The 13,703-nt window shown below is 44.1% G+C and overlaps 3 protein-coding genes and 1 long non-coding RNA gene across 5 annotated transcripts; 1 reads left to right on the forward strand and 3 right to left on the reverse strand.

The window, feature by feature from the left end:
- Positions 1-2,381: 2,381 nt before the first annotated feature.
- LOC148397556 (uncharacterized) lies at positions 2,382-3,833 on the reverse strand. The gene is made up of 2 exons (XR_015858547.1): positions 2,952-3,833; positions 2,382-2,636 (listed from the first exon to the last, which is right to left on the reverse strand). It is a non-coding gene; the product is annotated as an uncharacterized LOC148397556 (long non-coding RNA).
- A 760-nt stretch (positions 3,834-4,593) lies between these two features.
- On the reverse strand, positions 4,594-7,577 carry LOC148397557 (RING finger protein 223). Of its 2 annotated transcripts, none has more exons than XM_088375742.1 (3): positions 7,420-7,577; positions 5,776-6,361; positions 4,594-5,536 (listed from the first exon to the last, which is right to left on the reverse strand). In XM_088375742.1, the coding sequence occupies exons 2-3, from the start codon at positions 6,315-6,317 to the stop codon at positions 5,311-5,313; spliced, it is 768 nt and encodes a 255-aa protein (XP_088231868.1). In that variant the 5' UTR covers positions 6,318-6,361; positions 7,420-7,577; the 3' UTR covers positions 4,594-5,310. The 2 variants fall into 2 exon arrangements, with proteins under 2 accessions (XP_088231868.1, XP_088231869.1); XM_088375743.1 differs by lacking the exon at positions 7,420-7,577 and adding an exon at positions 6,663-6,791.
- Positions 7,578-8,435: 858 nt separating this feature from the next.
- Positions 8,436-10,125, reverse strand: LOC148397558 (protein eva-1-like). Its single transcript, XM_088375761.1, has 6 exons — positions 9,668-10,125; positions 9,362-9,397; positions 9,238-9,288; positions 8,820-8,961; positions 8,591-8,736; positions 8,436-8,517 (listed from the first exon to the last, which is right to left on the reverse strand). The coding sequence occupies exons 1-6, from the start codon at positions 9,741-9,743 to the stop codon at positions 8,498-8,500; spliced, it is 471 nt and encodes a 156-aa protein (XP_088231887.1). The 5' UTR covers positions 9,744-10,125; the 3' UTR covers positions 8,436-8,497.
- A 1,160-nt stretch (positions 10,126-11,285) lies between these two features.
- On the forward strand, positions 11,286-13,570 carry mak16 (MAK16 homolog (S. cerevisiae)). Its single transcript, XM_088375726.1, has 9 exons — positions 11,286-11,479; positions 11,640-11,689; positions 11,819-11,928; positions 12,013-12,077; positions 12,203-12,354; positions 12,505-12,634; positions 12,703-12,816; positions 12,893-12,958; positions 13,067-13,570. Exons 1-9 carry the CDS (start codon positions 11,465-11,467, stop codon positions 13,283-13,285), a joined length of 921 nt encoding a protein of 306 aa, XP_088231852.1. The 5' UTR covers positions 11,286-11,464; the 3' UTR covers positions 13,286-13,570.
- Positions 13,571-13,703: the final 133 nt, after the last annotated feature.

A 13,703-nucleotide genomic window follows, 5' to 3' on the forward strand; every position in this document is an offset into this window, starting at 1 on the left:
ATGGTTGGCCAGTTGCGGTGTTTATTTGGGTCAGTAGCTGTGCGGTAACCCGTTCAAAGGATCTTTTGATAGGCAGAGGATTGGCCGGTTGCCATGGGAACGGCCTACGTGCCGAAACGGGCGGCATCCAGGTGAAAACACGCCAGGCCGGGTCACGTGTCTCTCGGGCGCAGGTCACGGGATGGTCATGTGATTTGCCGTGGAGGCGGGGCCAAAATTTGAACTACATTTTCCATGGCAAAAATAAAAAAATGGTAAAGAGAGTGCGCTTTATCGAATCCATATTTCGTGCTAAGCGTTTTAGCAATCATATTCCCTTTTCTGAAAACACGCTATGTACCGAAACAGTAGAGCATGCGTCCAGCCTACGGAAAGCTTTTACTTTTTTGTTAAAAAATAATTTATTTTACGTCATGCACTGGCCAACAGACTTTTTTTTTCCAGCCCAACAATCAAGTTTGCAAACTCGGTCGGTGTCAGAGGCCAAAAGCAAAATAAAGAGCCGGGGCTTTCGTGACTTATTGCATCACCGTTTCATTTACTGATTAGCTAGCTAAACATTCCCATCCACGTGTCTACATTGATATACTATAACTGATATCAAAAGCTTTGTAATTATTGCCAAGAATCCCATCATGCTCAATGTGGCGTGTTGGAGTCAATGAAAGAGTTAAATGCAGCCTCATTCATGCTTCAGTAGTTCTTTTGTTTCTTCTTTGCCTCATTCTAATTGGTCCAATGGGAGAGAGGCCAGTCAGAGTCTCGCACCCCCTCTCAAATCCGCCCACATTTCCAAGCCGGCCGTGAGCAGAACTGACGCTACACTTTCGCTCCCAGACAATAACTCATAAAGCTCCAGTCATGTGTGAGGTCACTTCCTTTCCTGGAAACTCAGTTGGACTCTCCGACCTGCGGAAAGCCCGCGCGGCATCTGACTGGCCGTCACCACGGCCAATCATCACCGTCGTTTCCAGTGCTAAGAACTTACGCAGCAGACTTTAAATCACCAGGAATTATTTCTTGGCATGCAAGGTCTTTCAAAAATCCCCAGAGCTTTGGAAAATAGCGTTATGTAAGTGTGTGTAGGGGGGGCAGGGTGCTTATTTTGTCTGGCAGGCAGTCCAATGTTCTAGATTTAATTCTGGACCCAAGTTCTAAATTTGAATCTGGAATTGGGGATCCTTTCGGTGTGGAATTCTGCTTGTTTTGGAAAGTTGAAAGAAAATGGATGAAAGGACAACGGAGAAGTTAAGGAAACCCCGTTTGCGAGGATTGATTGACATCTCAAGGAAGTTGCACCAACTGGCACTGGGACAGGAATAAAAATAACATGACAATAATGACGTGGGCGTGCGACTTGACAGACGATGAGTTGACTATAAATAGCCTACATTCCACCACACTGAGTAATTATAATATTTCGAGCACTGGTGTCAAACCCAAGGCCCGGGGGCCAGATATGGCCCACCGCATCATTTTCTGTGGCCCGCGAAGACAAATTGTGCATTAAATTTATGTCATACTAAAATTGCAAATTGTCCAAAAAAAATCACTTTTTTAAAATATTTGAAAAGTTTCCATAAGTTTGATTTGAAAAGAAAATATTTGTCAGTTTGTTTTGTAGCGTATACTGTATATAATATGACCTTCTTTGGTGCTATTCAGCGGCTCTTCAAACAAAGGCAGGACAAATTTTCATTCAACATGAGTTGGAATGGAATTTGTTCAGTCTTTAAATAGCAACATTCCAGTTATAAGAGGGTGTGCACAATTATGCAACCATATGATCTCATGTCTTGAGTCTTGCTTCTTTGTTAATAGATGTTGGTAGCTTCCACAGAAATGCAAAACAGGTTCAGGCACTTAAGGACTCCATGCAACTTTGGTACTGCGGTAACGTTATTGGGTGATACGAGGAGGTCACTTTTGTCTCACAGTGATACCAGACGGCCTTACGTGCATGCCGGTGTGTGTGTGTATGTGTGTGTGTGTGTGTGTGTGTGTTGCCGTAGCAGGAATTACTTCATGTCTCTTGCACACTTTTTTTTCAATCCGGCTGGATTTTGTCACATCATTACATTCAAGTTCATGATTAATGTAAGTTCAAAAATACTTTGGTGACCTGAATTAACACCAGCGCTGGCTCGAAATAAAAGGATCTTACTCTTACACTTGGACCAAAAATGCAACCCTGGCTCCTCCTGGATTGTTTTGAAAATTCAGCCCCTAAAGCCATTTTGAATTTGTAGCACGCATTTGGAAGGGAAGCGAGACAAGTGAGGGAAATCGGCTACTTTCTAACCTCCAGAAATTTTGAAAAACCCGCCCACAAATGTCACATCGTAAAAAAAAATAACAAATAAAATAGAAAATACAAGAAGTCGAATACTATAATTTATTGCAAAGACGTGTACAAACAGGATCGATGTATTTACATATGTTACATGACAGAAATGTTCTGGAACAAGTGAAATGTCGGAGCTTGTGTTTCCTTCGACGGGGTCAGCTGACCAGACGGTCCACCGGTGGCTCCGAAGCGCCGGCCACTCCTCGGACCCCCCGTGGCCTCTCTGGGGTCAAATCGTGCTCAAGCGTTGTGGGCTGGTCCCCCTCACGGCTTTCAGTGCTCATCGCATCTTCAGCGAATCAACAAAGATGGCGTCAGACACCGAAGGCTAAAGCTAACAGTTAGCATTGCTAAACCTATTTATGGGAGTAGAGCATTTTCTAGGGACCTTTCCCTTGGCCAGAACTTTTGCTAACGTCAAGAATCCTCACTGGACTTACTTTGGGACTAGATGATTGACTCAAGACCAAAACCAAAACCAAAACTTGGGATTAAAATCTAGAAACTTTCAACTTCTCTCAGAAAGATGACCTTGCCTTTGGACTACAACCTTCTGTCAAGACCAGAACCTTTCCCTTTCAACAAGACTTGAAGCTTGTCTCACCTGGACTCGAGTCCTCACTGAAAATCTGCATGAATAGCAGCGCTGCGAGGAGGCGGAGCCAGCGTAGGGCCTGGTCTGGGTCCTTCCTCGGGGTCCACCGCCTGCAGCGAGACGGCGGGTACAAGACTCGGCATCGGCGGCGCGGTGGCCGAAGTCCAGCAAGCACGGGTAGTACCGTGCAGGAGGAACAGGAAGTCATGTCGATCTTCTGCTTCTTCCTTGTCACCTTCACGCCCGCTGCTTAAATATGCGCCGTGTGGGTGTGGTCTGCTTGCTGTAGGCCACTGGCTCCATTTTTGCTTTTGGAGTTATTTTAAGACGCACGCAAGCTCTGCAACACCTTAATTACTGGCCTCCTTCCCTCATCTCTTAGTCTTGTTTCCTTTCCTTGAATTCCTTTAACTCTTCCCGTCATCTCCTGGTCTTTCCTTCTCCTCGATTCCTATTTCCTTGACTCAATTCCTCAGCCGCACTTTCTTTCCTTGACTCCTACTTTGCACTTGTTTCTGTCACTTGACTCCTTTTATCTCCTTCTCCTTCCTTGTTTCCTCGTTTTAACTATCTCATCGTTTCCTATGCTGGATTTTTTTTTCTCTTCAATTCTTCAACTCTTCCTCCCTTCCTCCGCAACATGTTCCTCAATGATGTTGCTCCTTGTGGTCTCTTCTCATTTCTTTCCATCCTTTATCGACAGAGTTTCCCTTATGCCATTGATTGCTTTCCTTGACCTGTTTTCCTTGCCACCCTGTTTCCTTTGCCTGGTTCCATTCCAAGGCGTTGAGAACTTCACCGCCCTGGCATTCCAACCACAAGGATTTCCCAGACGACGTACACTGTGTTTTAAAAATGCCTCACAGACATATTTCGTGCAGACGGAAATGCTTGAACCATTTCATTCATTGTACACTGTGGAAACGCAAACACCCTGCACAGACACAGCCTGAGGCCCAATTTTTGTGATGGGCGTAGCTTAGCGGTCAGGACGCTTCAAAGTGACACGCGCATGTGCACACACTTGCACTCAAGAGCTGCTCTGACACACACGCAAGAATTTGCCCACTCACATGGACTCGTGCAGATTCATTCAAGTTCATTCATACCTTCTAAAAGAAAAGGCTTTTTCAGTAATGGAGTGAACCCATCTCCCCCACACATTTTTGGAGGAGGGGTGTTAAAGTTTTTTTTTCCTAGCTGCAAATTTTGTGGTTCATTTTGCACCCAGACAATGTCAGGGGTTTCAAAAACATTAGCCTTGTGTGGCTCAGAAGTGACCAGCAGGATGAGGGTTCTTGGCCAGTAACCTGCTGATCAGAACTGTGCAGAGCAAAGGTAAATGTTGGAAAAAGAAAAAAAATCATACACAAATTATCAATGGTAACAGTTTGCTATGGGTGTGCATGTCCCTGTACAAAACACACTATCTCCATGGCAACCATTCATCACTCACCTCCTGTGAACTACATCAAAGTGAGGTATTAACTTCAACACGCCCATTATGTCTTCCCCCCCCCCCATCTCCGTATTGGTTGGCCAAGAAAATATTAAACCACAAAAAAAATTGTTAGTGCTACAATACCACCACCTGCTGTTCAGTTATGTAATCACATGTCAAGGTGGGCAAACAAAACAAAAACCCAAAGAATTATTCAAAAAAGACATTTATTCACATTTAAACAAGGCGAAGAGAAAGGTACATTATTAAAAATGTTAAATATTTAAGATTATTTTGCACCGTAAAAGTCTAAAACATGACATTACACAGAAAAGCAATATTTTCAGACACATTGGCAATGGTCAGTCAAAACATCCACGCAGGCTGCCCGTCATCTTGCAGTATGCCGATAGTGACGTCATCCCAACTAGCCTTTCCAGGGTCATCTTGACCAACATCCTGGTTGCCATAGAGACCCCAATTAAGCATACTGGACACTTTGGTTAGTGACTCAGCATCTTGAGAATCATGGAAATTGTGTATGAGCATCACGGTTGCCATGGAAACAAATTGCACAGTATCCTACCAACATGGAGACATCTTTGTCATCATGGAGGCAGTTACTGAGCAGCTGTATCACCATGAAGGTCTCAGCAGAGATCGTAGTGACGGCATCCTTGGTCACCTTGGAAAGAAGTCACTCAGCATCCTAGTTACCATGGAGACTACAGCATCTTGGTCACCATGGAAAAAGCAAGTGTGTGCTTAGCGTCCTGCAGGTTGCCACGGAGACAGTTGAGCATCTTGGACGGCACCCCGGGTGTCATGGAGACAAGTTGCCAAGCACCTCGGTTGTCAATACAGCGATCTTTGTCGCCACAAAAACAGTGCAAGAATCCGGTTGCTATGGGGACAGCTGGCGAGCCTCTAGAGCTGGTCGGTGTTGTACGTGAGCAGGAAGACGACGATGACGGTGAGCACGATGGTCATGGTGAGCACCAGCGTTAGAAGCAAAGCTCGACATTGCGGCCGACCCGTCAGTCTGAACAAGGCCTCGCCCACGCCGCCTGATCTGCCAACGTTTTGGAAGGGAGGGCTAGGTAGACCCACATCCAACGACCTTATGGTGCAACGCCCCTGACCTTCCGATAACCTTGTGAAAAGACAGCAGGCGGAGTCTTGTAAATTGGATTTTGTTTTGCCATTTTCTACTTTTTAGAATTTATTGCCTTTGCTGTTGTACGGTTTGTGGACTGCACTTTGTGGTTTTAAATTCTCAATATACTGGGCTTAAAAAGTCACCATTATGTATAGTATTAACAGCAAACACAATTACGAGATTTTTCAAGATGGTTTAGCACTGACAAGAAGGACCCCCCCCCCTCACCTCACCTCTTGATTTGCAGCTTGCCCTTGCTGCGCTGGAAGCGAACGCTGTAGACACGCTGCATGGCGGGCGGCAGGGACGCCAGCACGTCGGCGTCGGTGGCCAGCTGGGGCGGGCCGAGGGCGGGCAGCGGCGTCACGCGCCGGCAAAGCGGGCAGCGGATGGCGGCGGGCTGCGCTGACTTGACGTTGATGCGGGCCAAGCACTCCAGGCAGAAGGTGTGCTTGCACTGCAGCATCTTGGGGCAGCGGAAGACGTTGTTGAAGTTGCTGTAGCACACCCAACACTCCAAATCCGGGGCTTGGTCCTCAGGGGGCGCCGACGAAGGTGGCGGGGAGGGGCGCAGGCCAGGCGACGGGACAGCCACGCACACCTGGCATGACGGCGGGGGAAGCAAAGCCGGCGAGGTCAGCGGGCCGAGGTCGGAAACGGAGCAGAGCTGAGGAGATGTGGGCGAACGGGCGTCGACTGCCGGGACCGCCGGGGTCGGGTACGGCGGCGGGCTCTGTGGTAATTCCGGATCAGTTGAGTTCACGCAAGGATTCATGCTGGTCACTTTGACACAGAAGGATGGCGCTTCACCTTTGACCCCTGGAAACAACAGCAAATCATCATCAAATCTGTGAAAAGTAGGCAATACAGCGGATTGGGTCCGCGGCACATGAAGCAGGGAAAAATAAATAAGAAAATAAGAATAATTTTTAAAAATGCCAATAATTGCCACCACCCCCCCTCACTCCACAAATAAATGAGCAAAAAAAATTCATTTATTAAAAGTAATTAGCATTTCCTCTCAAATTGAAACGCTGGCAGATTTAAACAAATCACAGACTACTTTAGATGATGAGAAATAATTCAATTCAAGCTCCGCAAATTAAAAATAATCTGTTACCGCTCTTTCAAATGTTTGGCAAGTGTTACAAGACTCCACCTCTTGCTTTTTTTTATTTTTAGAAGCCCGTCTAGATTTGGATTACCGTGAGAGCAATACCCGCCTAAAACATGGTAAGTTAGCGCCGTGTTTTATCTCTGACATCACAAAAAGATATTTGACAAGCTGACCTAACAAGCCTTTGCTCTGATGACAAACGTCTTTTTGTTGGGTCCGAAGCATCGGCGGACTTTGATGTGCACGGCTTTTGCCAACGATGCCATTGCATGACCCCCCCCCCCCCTCAGAATTAAATAACTCAACCTACTTTGGAGTTGCACAACAGTAGTACGCAAAATCATTGGGATTAATTGCTCCTTAATCAAAAATGTATTTCAAACTGTTCAGTTATATTTAACTTTAGCATACAATGAATTTGAATCTTCTTTTCAAACATTTCTGTCAATTTCCACATAACTAGTTGACCACTATGTGCAAAAGTTTCATTAGCATTGAAGTATTTTTTCCCCTTTAAGCAGCGTTAACTTTCAAACTGTAAATTGCAATTAACACTCAGAAACAAAATTAAGAATGATCATGAAATACTGTCAAGTGATGATGCAACTTTGCCTAAAAATGTTTGACCAGCTTTAAGAGTTATTGCTGCAAAATAGAAATAAAAAGCAAATCGAGGCAATTCCCTCAATAAGCTAGGCAATTTGGACTCAGAATCTATCCTGGCAAAAAAAAAAAAAAATTGGATAATTTGAAAATCTACCTTTTCAAAGATGGTGACGCTTTGTTTGGTGGAAACCAACCAAGCCGAATCTCCGACTTGAAGAGGAACGCGTCCGTTCACAAACGTGAAGGTGTTTGACGTGGAGCCATTGCAAATGAATCTCGGTGACCTCTTCCTGTTTAAAGGTGCAAAAATAAAGCCAGCAGGCAGCTGAGGCAAGTCAAGCTGATTGCAAGAAGACTCTTTTCCTTTTTTTTTTTCGCTGATCATAAATGTAAAAAAAAAAAATAAAAATCATGATCATGGTGTGTAATGACTTGAATGACATTGAATTCATAAGCAAAACAATGTAGGATTGTTACTAATTCTTAATTTCAAATCCATTGAGGTGGCTTCCAAATTTCTGTTATAAAAAGTCAAGTCAAGTCAAGTCATTGTGTTTTCATTTGTGTGTGTACTTGCCTCTGCATGTAAGCATATTTTCGTTTGTTGTTTTGACATTTTACCACTGGCAGGTGTTTAGTACAAAACGTCTGCTATTTTCGGCATGCCAGGCGCCTTGTCTGCACCCCTCGGGCTTTGCAACATCAGGTTGGAGAGAGAGCAGCTACAAACTGCTTGGGGCGCTGCTTTAGTAGGGATCTCATGCACGGGTCTCAGGGACCCTAACAGAAAAATGAACATCCACAAGCATTTAGAGGCATAGGAGTAACGACATGCAAAATGATGGAAAAATCAGTGTACCAAATTTAGGTAGACCCACATGACCTCAAAGAAAGTATGTGTGTGCGCGTGCGAGGAGTCTTGACAATGTGTGTAGAGGTTTCCTCCGGCCACGAGAGGTCATTAGGGCATAAGTTATTCGAGTACTGTCTCGTTTACGCCACGGATCTATGTGCAGTTCGCATTTGGGTCATCACATTTAATTTATTATTGCTATTTTGATGGTTGCAGTCGGTGCTTTCTGCATGTTATGTTGCACTTGATGGCTGAAACTTTGTCATTTGAAATTCCGGAGTGTATTTATTCAGTGTGCGACCACATAAAGACAAAAGTCAAATTGTGAAATGATGATTTATTCCATCTTCAATAAACAAGATCATGATCGTCAACCTGGTCAGCCAGTGTTGTCATCACCTACAAAACAAGATAATGGGTCAAAGTGTGTGTGCGTGTGGGCAAATTTTTGCACGTGTGTGTGTGTGCCTACTGTCAGTTTTGGCAGGCACGGGCAGCGGCGGTGCCTGTGGAATGCAGGTGTAGGCCGCCTGCAGGTATCGTGTGTTTTCCTTGCAGGGGTACTCTCCAAACACCGCCTCGGTGACGGGAACCTCGCAAGAACGCCGGTTGCCACAGCTAACGCGTGCACACACGCAAACACGCATACACGTCAGATAGTGACACTTCTTGTTTCGGCTCAGGTGTGTGTGTTTTCTCACAGGTCCTCCACCACCATCTCAGCCCACGGAAAGGCGCAAAAGACACCCTCGCCGTCGTCAGGGTGACGCTTGCCCTCCCCGCAGCGGGTACCGACGCCCACTTTGTACAGAATGTGGTCCAAACGAATCTTAAAACTTGACTCTGCAAAGGCACATATACAGCGAAAACATTTACACACACACACAAAATGCACACTTGTCCTTAATCTGCACACACAAAAACAAAAACACTAATTGTAACATGGCCTCAAAAAGACAAAAAGCAGGCACAGATACAAACGCAACAAAAAAAGTACCAAAAAAAATAAATGTAGACAAAAAACACACAAAAAGCAGACTAATGCAGAAAACAGACATGCAGCCACACACACGATGTACCCACGAGAGCATAAAGACAAGAAAATGTGTATTTTCTTACCACATGTCATCACAGCAGTGTCATTGTGACACGCATACACCACCACACCCTCTGTAAGACATCAACATCATCATTGATATTGTGATCATCATTCTTATCATTTGGGTGTTACGACAAAACCTACCGGATGTGCGAGAGAGAAAATAAAGCGCAGAAACCACTGGGGAGGAGGAAATAAAAGAAATCATGTCATCTTCCTCATTTTACATTCTCACATCATAGTTGTGTGTAAATATCCTGCAAATAGCCATGACATACATATTTCATGTCATTCTATTTTCCAAAAGAGCCATTAAAAGATATCCACAAACAAGACTTGATGGATAAAAGATAAAAAAACACAGTATACGTTCAAAACAATAATAAATTGTTAATGTCAATGTGTTGCAAAATAGCGACTGATGTAAAATCCGCATTCTGGTCTACTCACAGGTCACGGCGAGCATCCTGAACATGATGGCAGCGTCTTTCACGCAGGCATCCAGTAAAGGCGCCACCGTTAGCATGGTGGCTATTTAAACATCCGCCGTGGACAAGCACGCGCACGTCCCAAGCACGCAGGCTAGCCGCCGCCATCGCCGCGGGACAGCCTGCCACGTGGGCCTCCTCGAACAGATGTGGCGAACATGTCGAAAACTGCACCACAACTTCATAAATTGACATTTTTCTCCAGCATCCAGCTGTTTCAGCATTTTATGGGATGAACGCGACCGTGATGACAGACGCCGCTTCAAACCAAATCAACAAGAAAAAAAACTCAATATCCAAATTTAAGCAGTGCTTGTTAGCGTCAAAACTTAAGCATGGCTGTTAATTTCAAAACTGTCCTCATTAAAACGTTCACATGAAGATAGTCAGCATCAAAATTTTAGCATTGTCAACTGTTAGCATTAAACTTCAACAAGGCAGCTGATAGCATCAAAACTCTTTGGATCGAAATCTTAGATTGGTGTTATTAATGTCAAAAGTGTTTACATAAGGACTTTAACATTCCTTTTACTGGTTAGGATCAACATTTTAGTAGGTGGCTAGTGTCACAACTGTATAAAACTATTGCTGTCTAAATTTTACCTGTACGTTTGATTAGACACCAGAAACTGAGCTGGTTTGTTGGTTTTATGTTCACATTGGTTAAAAATATAATAATATATATTATAATATATAATATATATTGTAGTTGACTTTATCCTGATGTATTTATAGTGTTTTAATTGATCAAATATTATTTTCTTGACATATATGTACTTTGGTCTCTTTTAACATTTACACGTATGTATGGATTTTATTGTCGTTTCAGATGTTTTATAGTTTTTCAGTTATTTGATTTTGAATGTATTTTTTACACGTTTCCTTTACTTTAATGCCTTTTTAGTTTCACTATGACGTCACAAAGTTTCAAGGTGAAAAAAAACCGAAAGTGAGACCAGCCGCGATGACGTCAACGTATGACGTAGTACTTCACTGACCCACAATGCACCGCGCCGGCTGCTGAAAGTTTGATTCTCTTTTGTCGTCTTCTCCTGAAACATACTCCTTGCGTGACCGTGTTTGCCTATATGAAATGATGATGTGACGTCACAATAATATTACATTAGAGGTACTGATATGTACACCGCTAGCGTAACAGTTGGGTACGTGGTATAGAAATGGTGAACTCCCGTGGACCGTCCTGATCCTTTCGGTTCATGCAAATGATGACTGGTGTAATCACGTGACCTCAGTGAGAAGGCATGCCCCCACTTGTTACGCAACATGTCTTAAAACCGTCTGACCATGAACTGACTTAATACCCAAAGAAATAAATATGTCAATTGAAAATCGCAAGGGGAAAAGGTTAATTGTTACGTATCTGTGAGGTGATGTTGTCAAGAGGCATCAATTACATTTCTTCTAAATAATTCAGCGACAAAATATCCAAACATCCCCAAGAGTAATAGGATCTGTTGTGGGTATTTTGAAATTTCGAACACATTTAAGACGGTTGTGGAGCGGTTCACCGCGTCGCCTGATCTCGCGATGTTTGACAATATAACGTGTGAAACCTCGCGGTAAGTCGTCGTGATTCGTCACTACCAAACAAACATGGTGGCTTACCGAAAGGTCCATGTGCTTCTTGTGAGTCGAAACGGATCTACTTGAAGTCAGTTTGAATCATTTGTCTTTCTTTCCACCTTATTTCTGAAAAGAAGAGTGAAGCTTTAAGCTCCGCGGTGAGCATAAAGACAACATGCAACACGACGACGTAAGTGAATTCATAGTTAGCATCAGGCTAACGTTAGCCTGGACCTCATCGCGTTATTACTAAAGCAAACACTTGTTATTACAACTTTTCGTGTGATGTTATGATTGTAGCTAAACATTACTTATGTCATCGTTCAACTAACTATTTTCTGTTCGCGCAGGTAATTTGGGACCTTATAGGCAATAGGCAGTTCTGCTCTTACAAAGTCAAGTAAGTTTGAATTAAGTCTTAATTAAATTGATGTAATGTGTAACAACGTGAGCACAAAACCCTCAGGCTCCTGCCAGAAAGTAAGAGGTTAGGAAAAGCCAACGAGAACAGCTTTTTTTCTTTCCTTAGGACCAAAAGTCAAAGTTTCTGTCGCAATGAATTCAACATCACCGGCGTGTGTAACCGTTCGTCGTGTCCACTGGCCAACAGTCAGTACGCCACCATCCGGGAGGAGAAAGGTACACAAGCGCAGCTAAGAAGCCAGCTTCAACACTGCCATTATAAGATTTGTATTAACTTTGTTGTAAATGCTGGCGGCACAGGTCAGTGTTTCCTCTACATGAAGGTGATTGAGCGAGCGGCGTTTCCTGCTAAATTATGGGAGAAGGTAAAGCCAACCATCTTTAAATAGACGAGAACATTTGTGTACATCTTCTGTAGATGTGTTTATATCCACATCCCAGCATATCGTTTAATAACAACGAAGAATGACAACGGTTTATATTGACGCAGGTGAAGCTGAGTAACAACTATGAGAAAGCTTTGGAGCAGATCGATGAGAACCTCATCTACTGGCCTCGCTTCCTCCGACACAAATGCAAACAACGCTTCACCAAGATCACGCAGTACTTGATCCGTATGCGCAAGCTCGTTCTCAAGAGGAAGTAAGTACGCCGGATGCGCAACGTCTTCTAAGGTCCCCGCAATAAATTGATCGAGAGTTAGAGTCACGAGAGTTAGGAGTGTAACCAGCAGTGTGTTATGTTCGTCCTTAAAAGACAAATCTCCAAACGTTTCAAATTGTCATTCTCTAGGAAGAAACTGGTTCCTTTGAGCCGTAAGGTTGAGCGTCGGGAGAAGCGCAAGGAGGAAAAAGCTCTGATTGCCGCACAGCTGGACAATGCCATCGAGAAGGAGCTGCTGGAGAGGCTCAAGCAGGGGACGGTAAATAATCGACTCCGCCCAAAACGTCCTGATGCTGATCTTTTAACCCCGTCTCGTTTCCTTTGCAGTACGGCGACATCTACAACTTCCCCATCGTGGCTTTCGACAAAGCGCTGGAGCAGCAGGATGAGGAGTCAGAGGCAGAGGAGGAAAGTGAGGATGAGGTAGAGCAGGATGACGAGGTGAGCGCGGAGATCAGGCTGATGCGCGAAAAAAAGTCAAGCGGGCTTTGAGGTGATGGTGTGGCTTCCTGTGCAGGATGTCGGGAAGCGGGAGTTTGTCGCCGACGATGAGGTGGAAGAGAGTGACCTCAGTGACTTTGAGGTACTAAATGTTCATGCTCTTAGAAAGTCCCACCTTTGCCCTTTTCCCCGTGCCGCCGTTGGTGTACAGGGAAACCTCGTCAAACTAATTTGTCTCAATTTGTTTCAGGACATGAACAACTTGAAGACGAGCAGCGACGAGGGGGAGCAAAGTGACGAAGAAATGTCCACTGATGATGAAGGCACAGAAGCGAGAACAAGTCAGAAGGCGCGCAGCAAAGGCAAATCTCCCGCCAAAGGTTCTGTGGCTCGAAAGAAGCGAGCATACGTGGAGATCGAGTACGAGCGGGAAACGGAGCAGCCGGCCACCAAGAGCTTCGCCACGTAGGAGCCGTCGCCATCAAACTGAACTGTGATGTTAGCGCAAACCCAGCATCGCTGTCAATCACAACTGCTCCTACTGCAAGTCCCGCGGCTACACAAAATGCCCAAGATGTTTGTTTACGTGCAGCATTTTTTTTTGTAAATCTACTTCCTTATATATCAATAATTATGTTGACATAAAATGCTACACTGAAGGTCATTGTAAACATACAAATGCCAAGTTTTGCATAATGTTTAAGTTCCATTGTCTCCAATTAAAGAAAGAAATGTCTTATTGGTCCATTTCAAAGTGAACAAAAAATATTTTAATCATTTTTGATTGGTTGAAATTTGATTTTAATCATAGATTTTAGGGGGATTAAACGATTAAATAAATTTATGGGCTATTAAAGTGGATTCAAACTAGACTAAACTCATTTTCA

The sequence above is a fragment of the Syngnathus floridae genome, chromosome 5, assembly GCF_059516105.1.
Source record: "Syngnathus floridae isolate MCC-2025c chromosome 5, RoL_Sflo_1.0, whole genome shotgun sequence".
NCBI lineage: Eukaryota > Metazoa > Chordata > Actinopteri > Syngnathiformes > Syngnathidae > Syngnathus > Syngnathus floridae.

Bases quoted from the DNA above. Each gene is read 5' to 3' on its own strand.
- LOC148397558 (XM_088375761.1), bottom strand. From the start codon at position 9,743: ATGCTAACGGTGGCGCCTTTACTGGATGCCTGCGTGAAAGACGCTGCC. The intron at 9,289-9,361 runs GTAGGTTTTGTC...GATGTCTTACAG, and splicing joins TTTTCTCTCTCGCACATCCG to AGGGTGTGGTGGTGTATGCG. The intron at 8,962-9,237 runs GTAAGAAAATAC...GTGCCTTTGCAG, and splicing joins CACTGCTGTGATGACATGTG to AGTCAAGTTTTAAGATTCGT.
- LOC148397557 (XM_088375742.1), bottom strand. From the start codon at position 6,317: ATGAATCCTTGCGTGAACTCAACTGATCCGGAATTACCACAGAGCCCG. The intron at 5,537-5,775 runs GTGAGGTGAGGG...TCTTTTCACAAG, and splicing joins GGCAAGCTGCAAATCAAGAG to GTTATCGGAAGGTCAGGGGC.
- mak16 (XM_088375726.1), top strand. The intron at 11,929-12,012 runs GTACACAAGCGC...CTGGCGGCACAG, and splicing joins CACCATCCGGGAGGAGAAAG to GTCAGTGTTTCCTCTACATG. The intron at 12,635-12,702 runs GTAAATAATCGA...TTTCCTTTGCAG, and splicing joins AGAGGCTCAAGCAGGGGACG to TACGGCGACATCTACAACTT.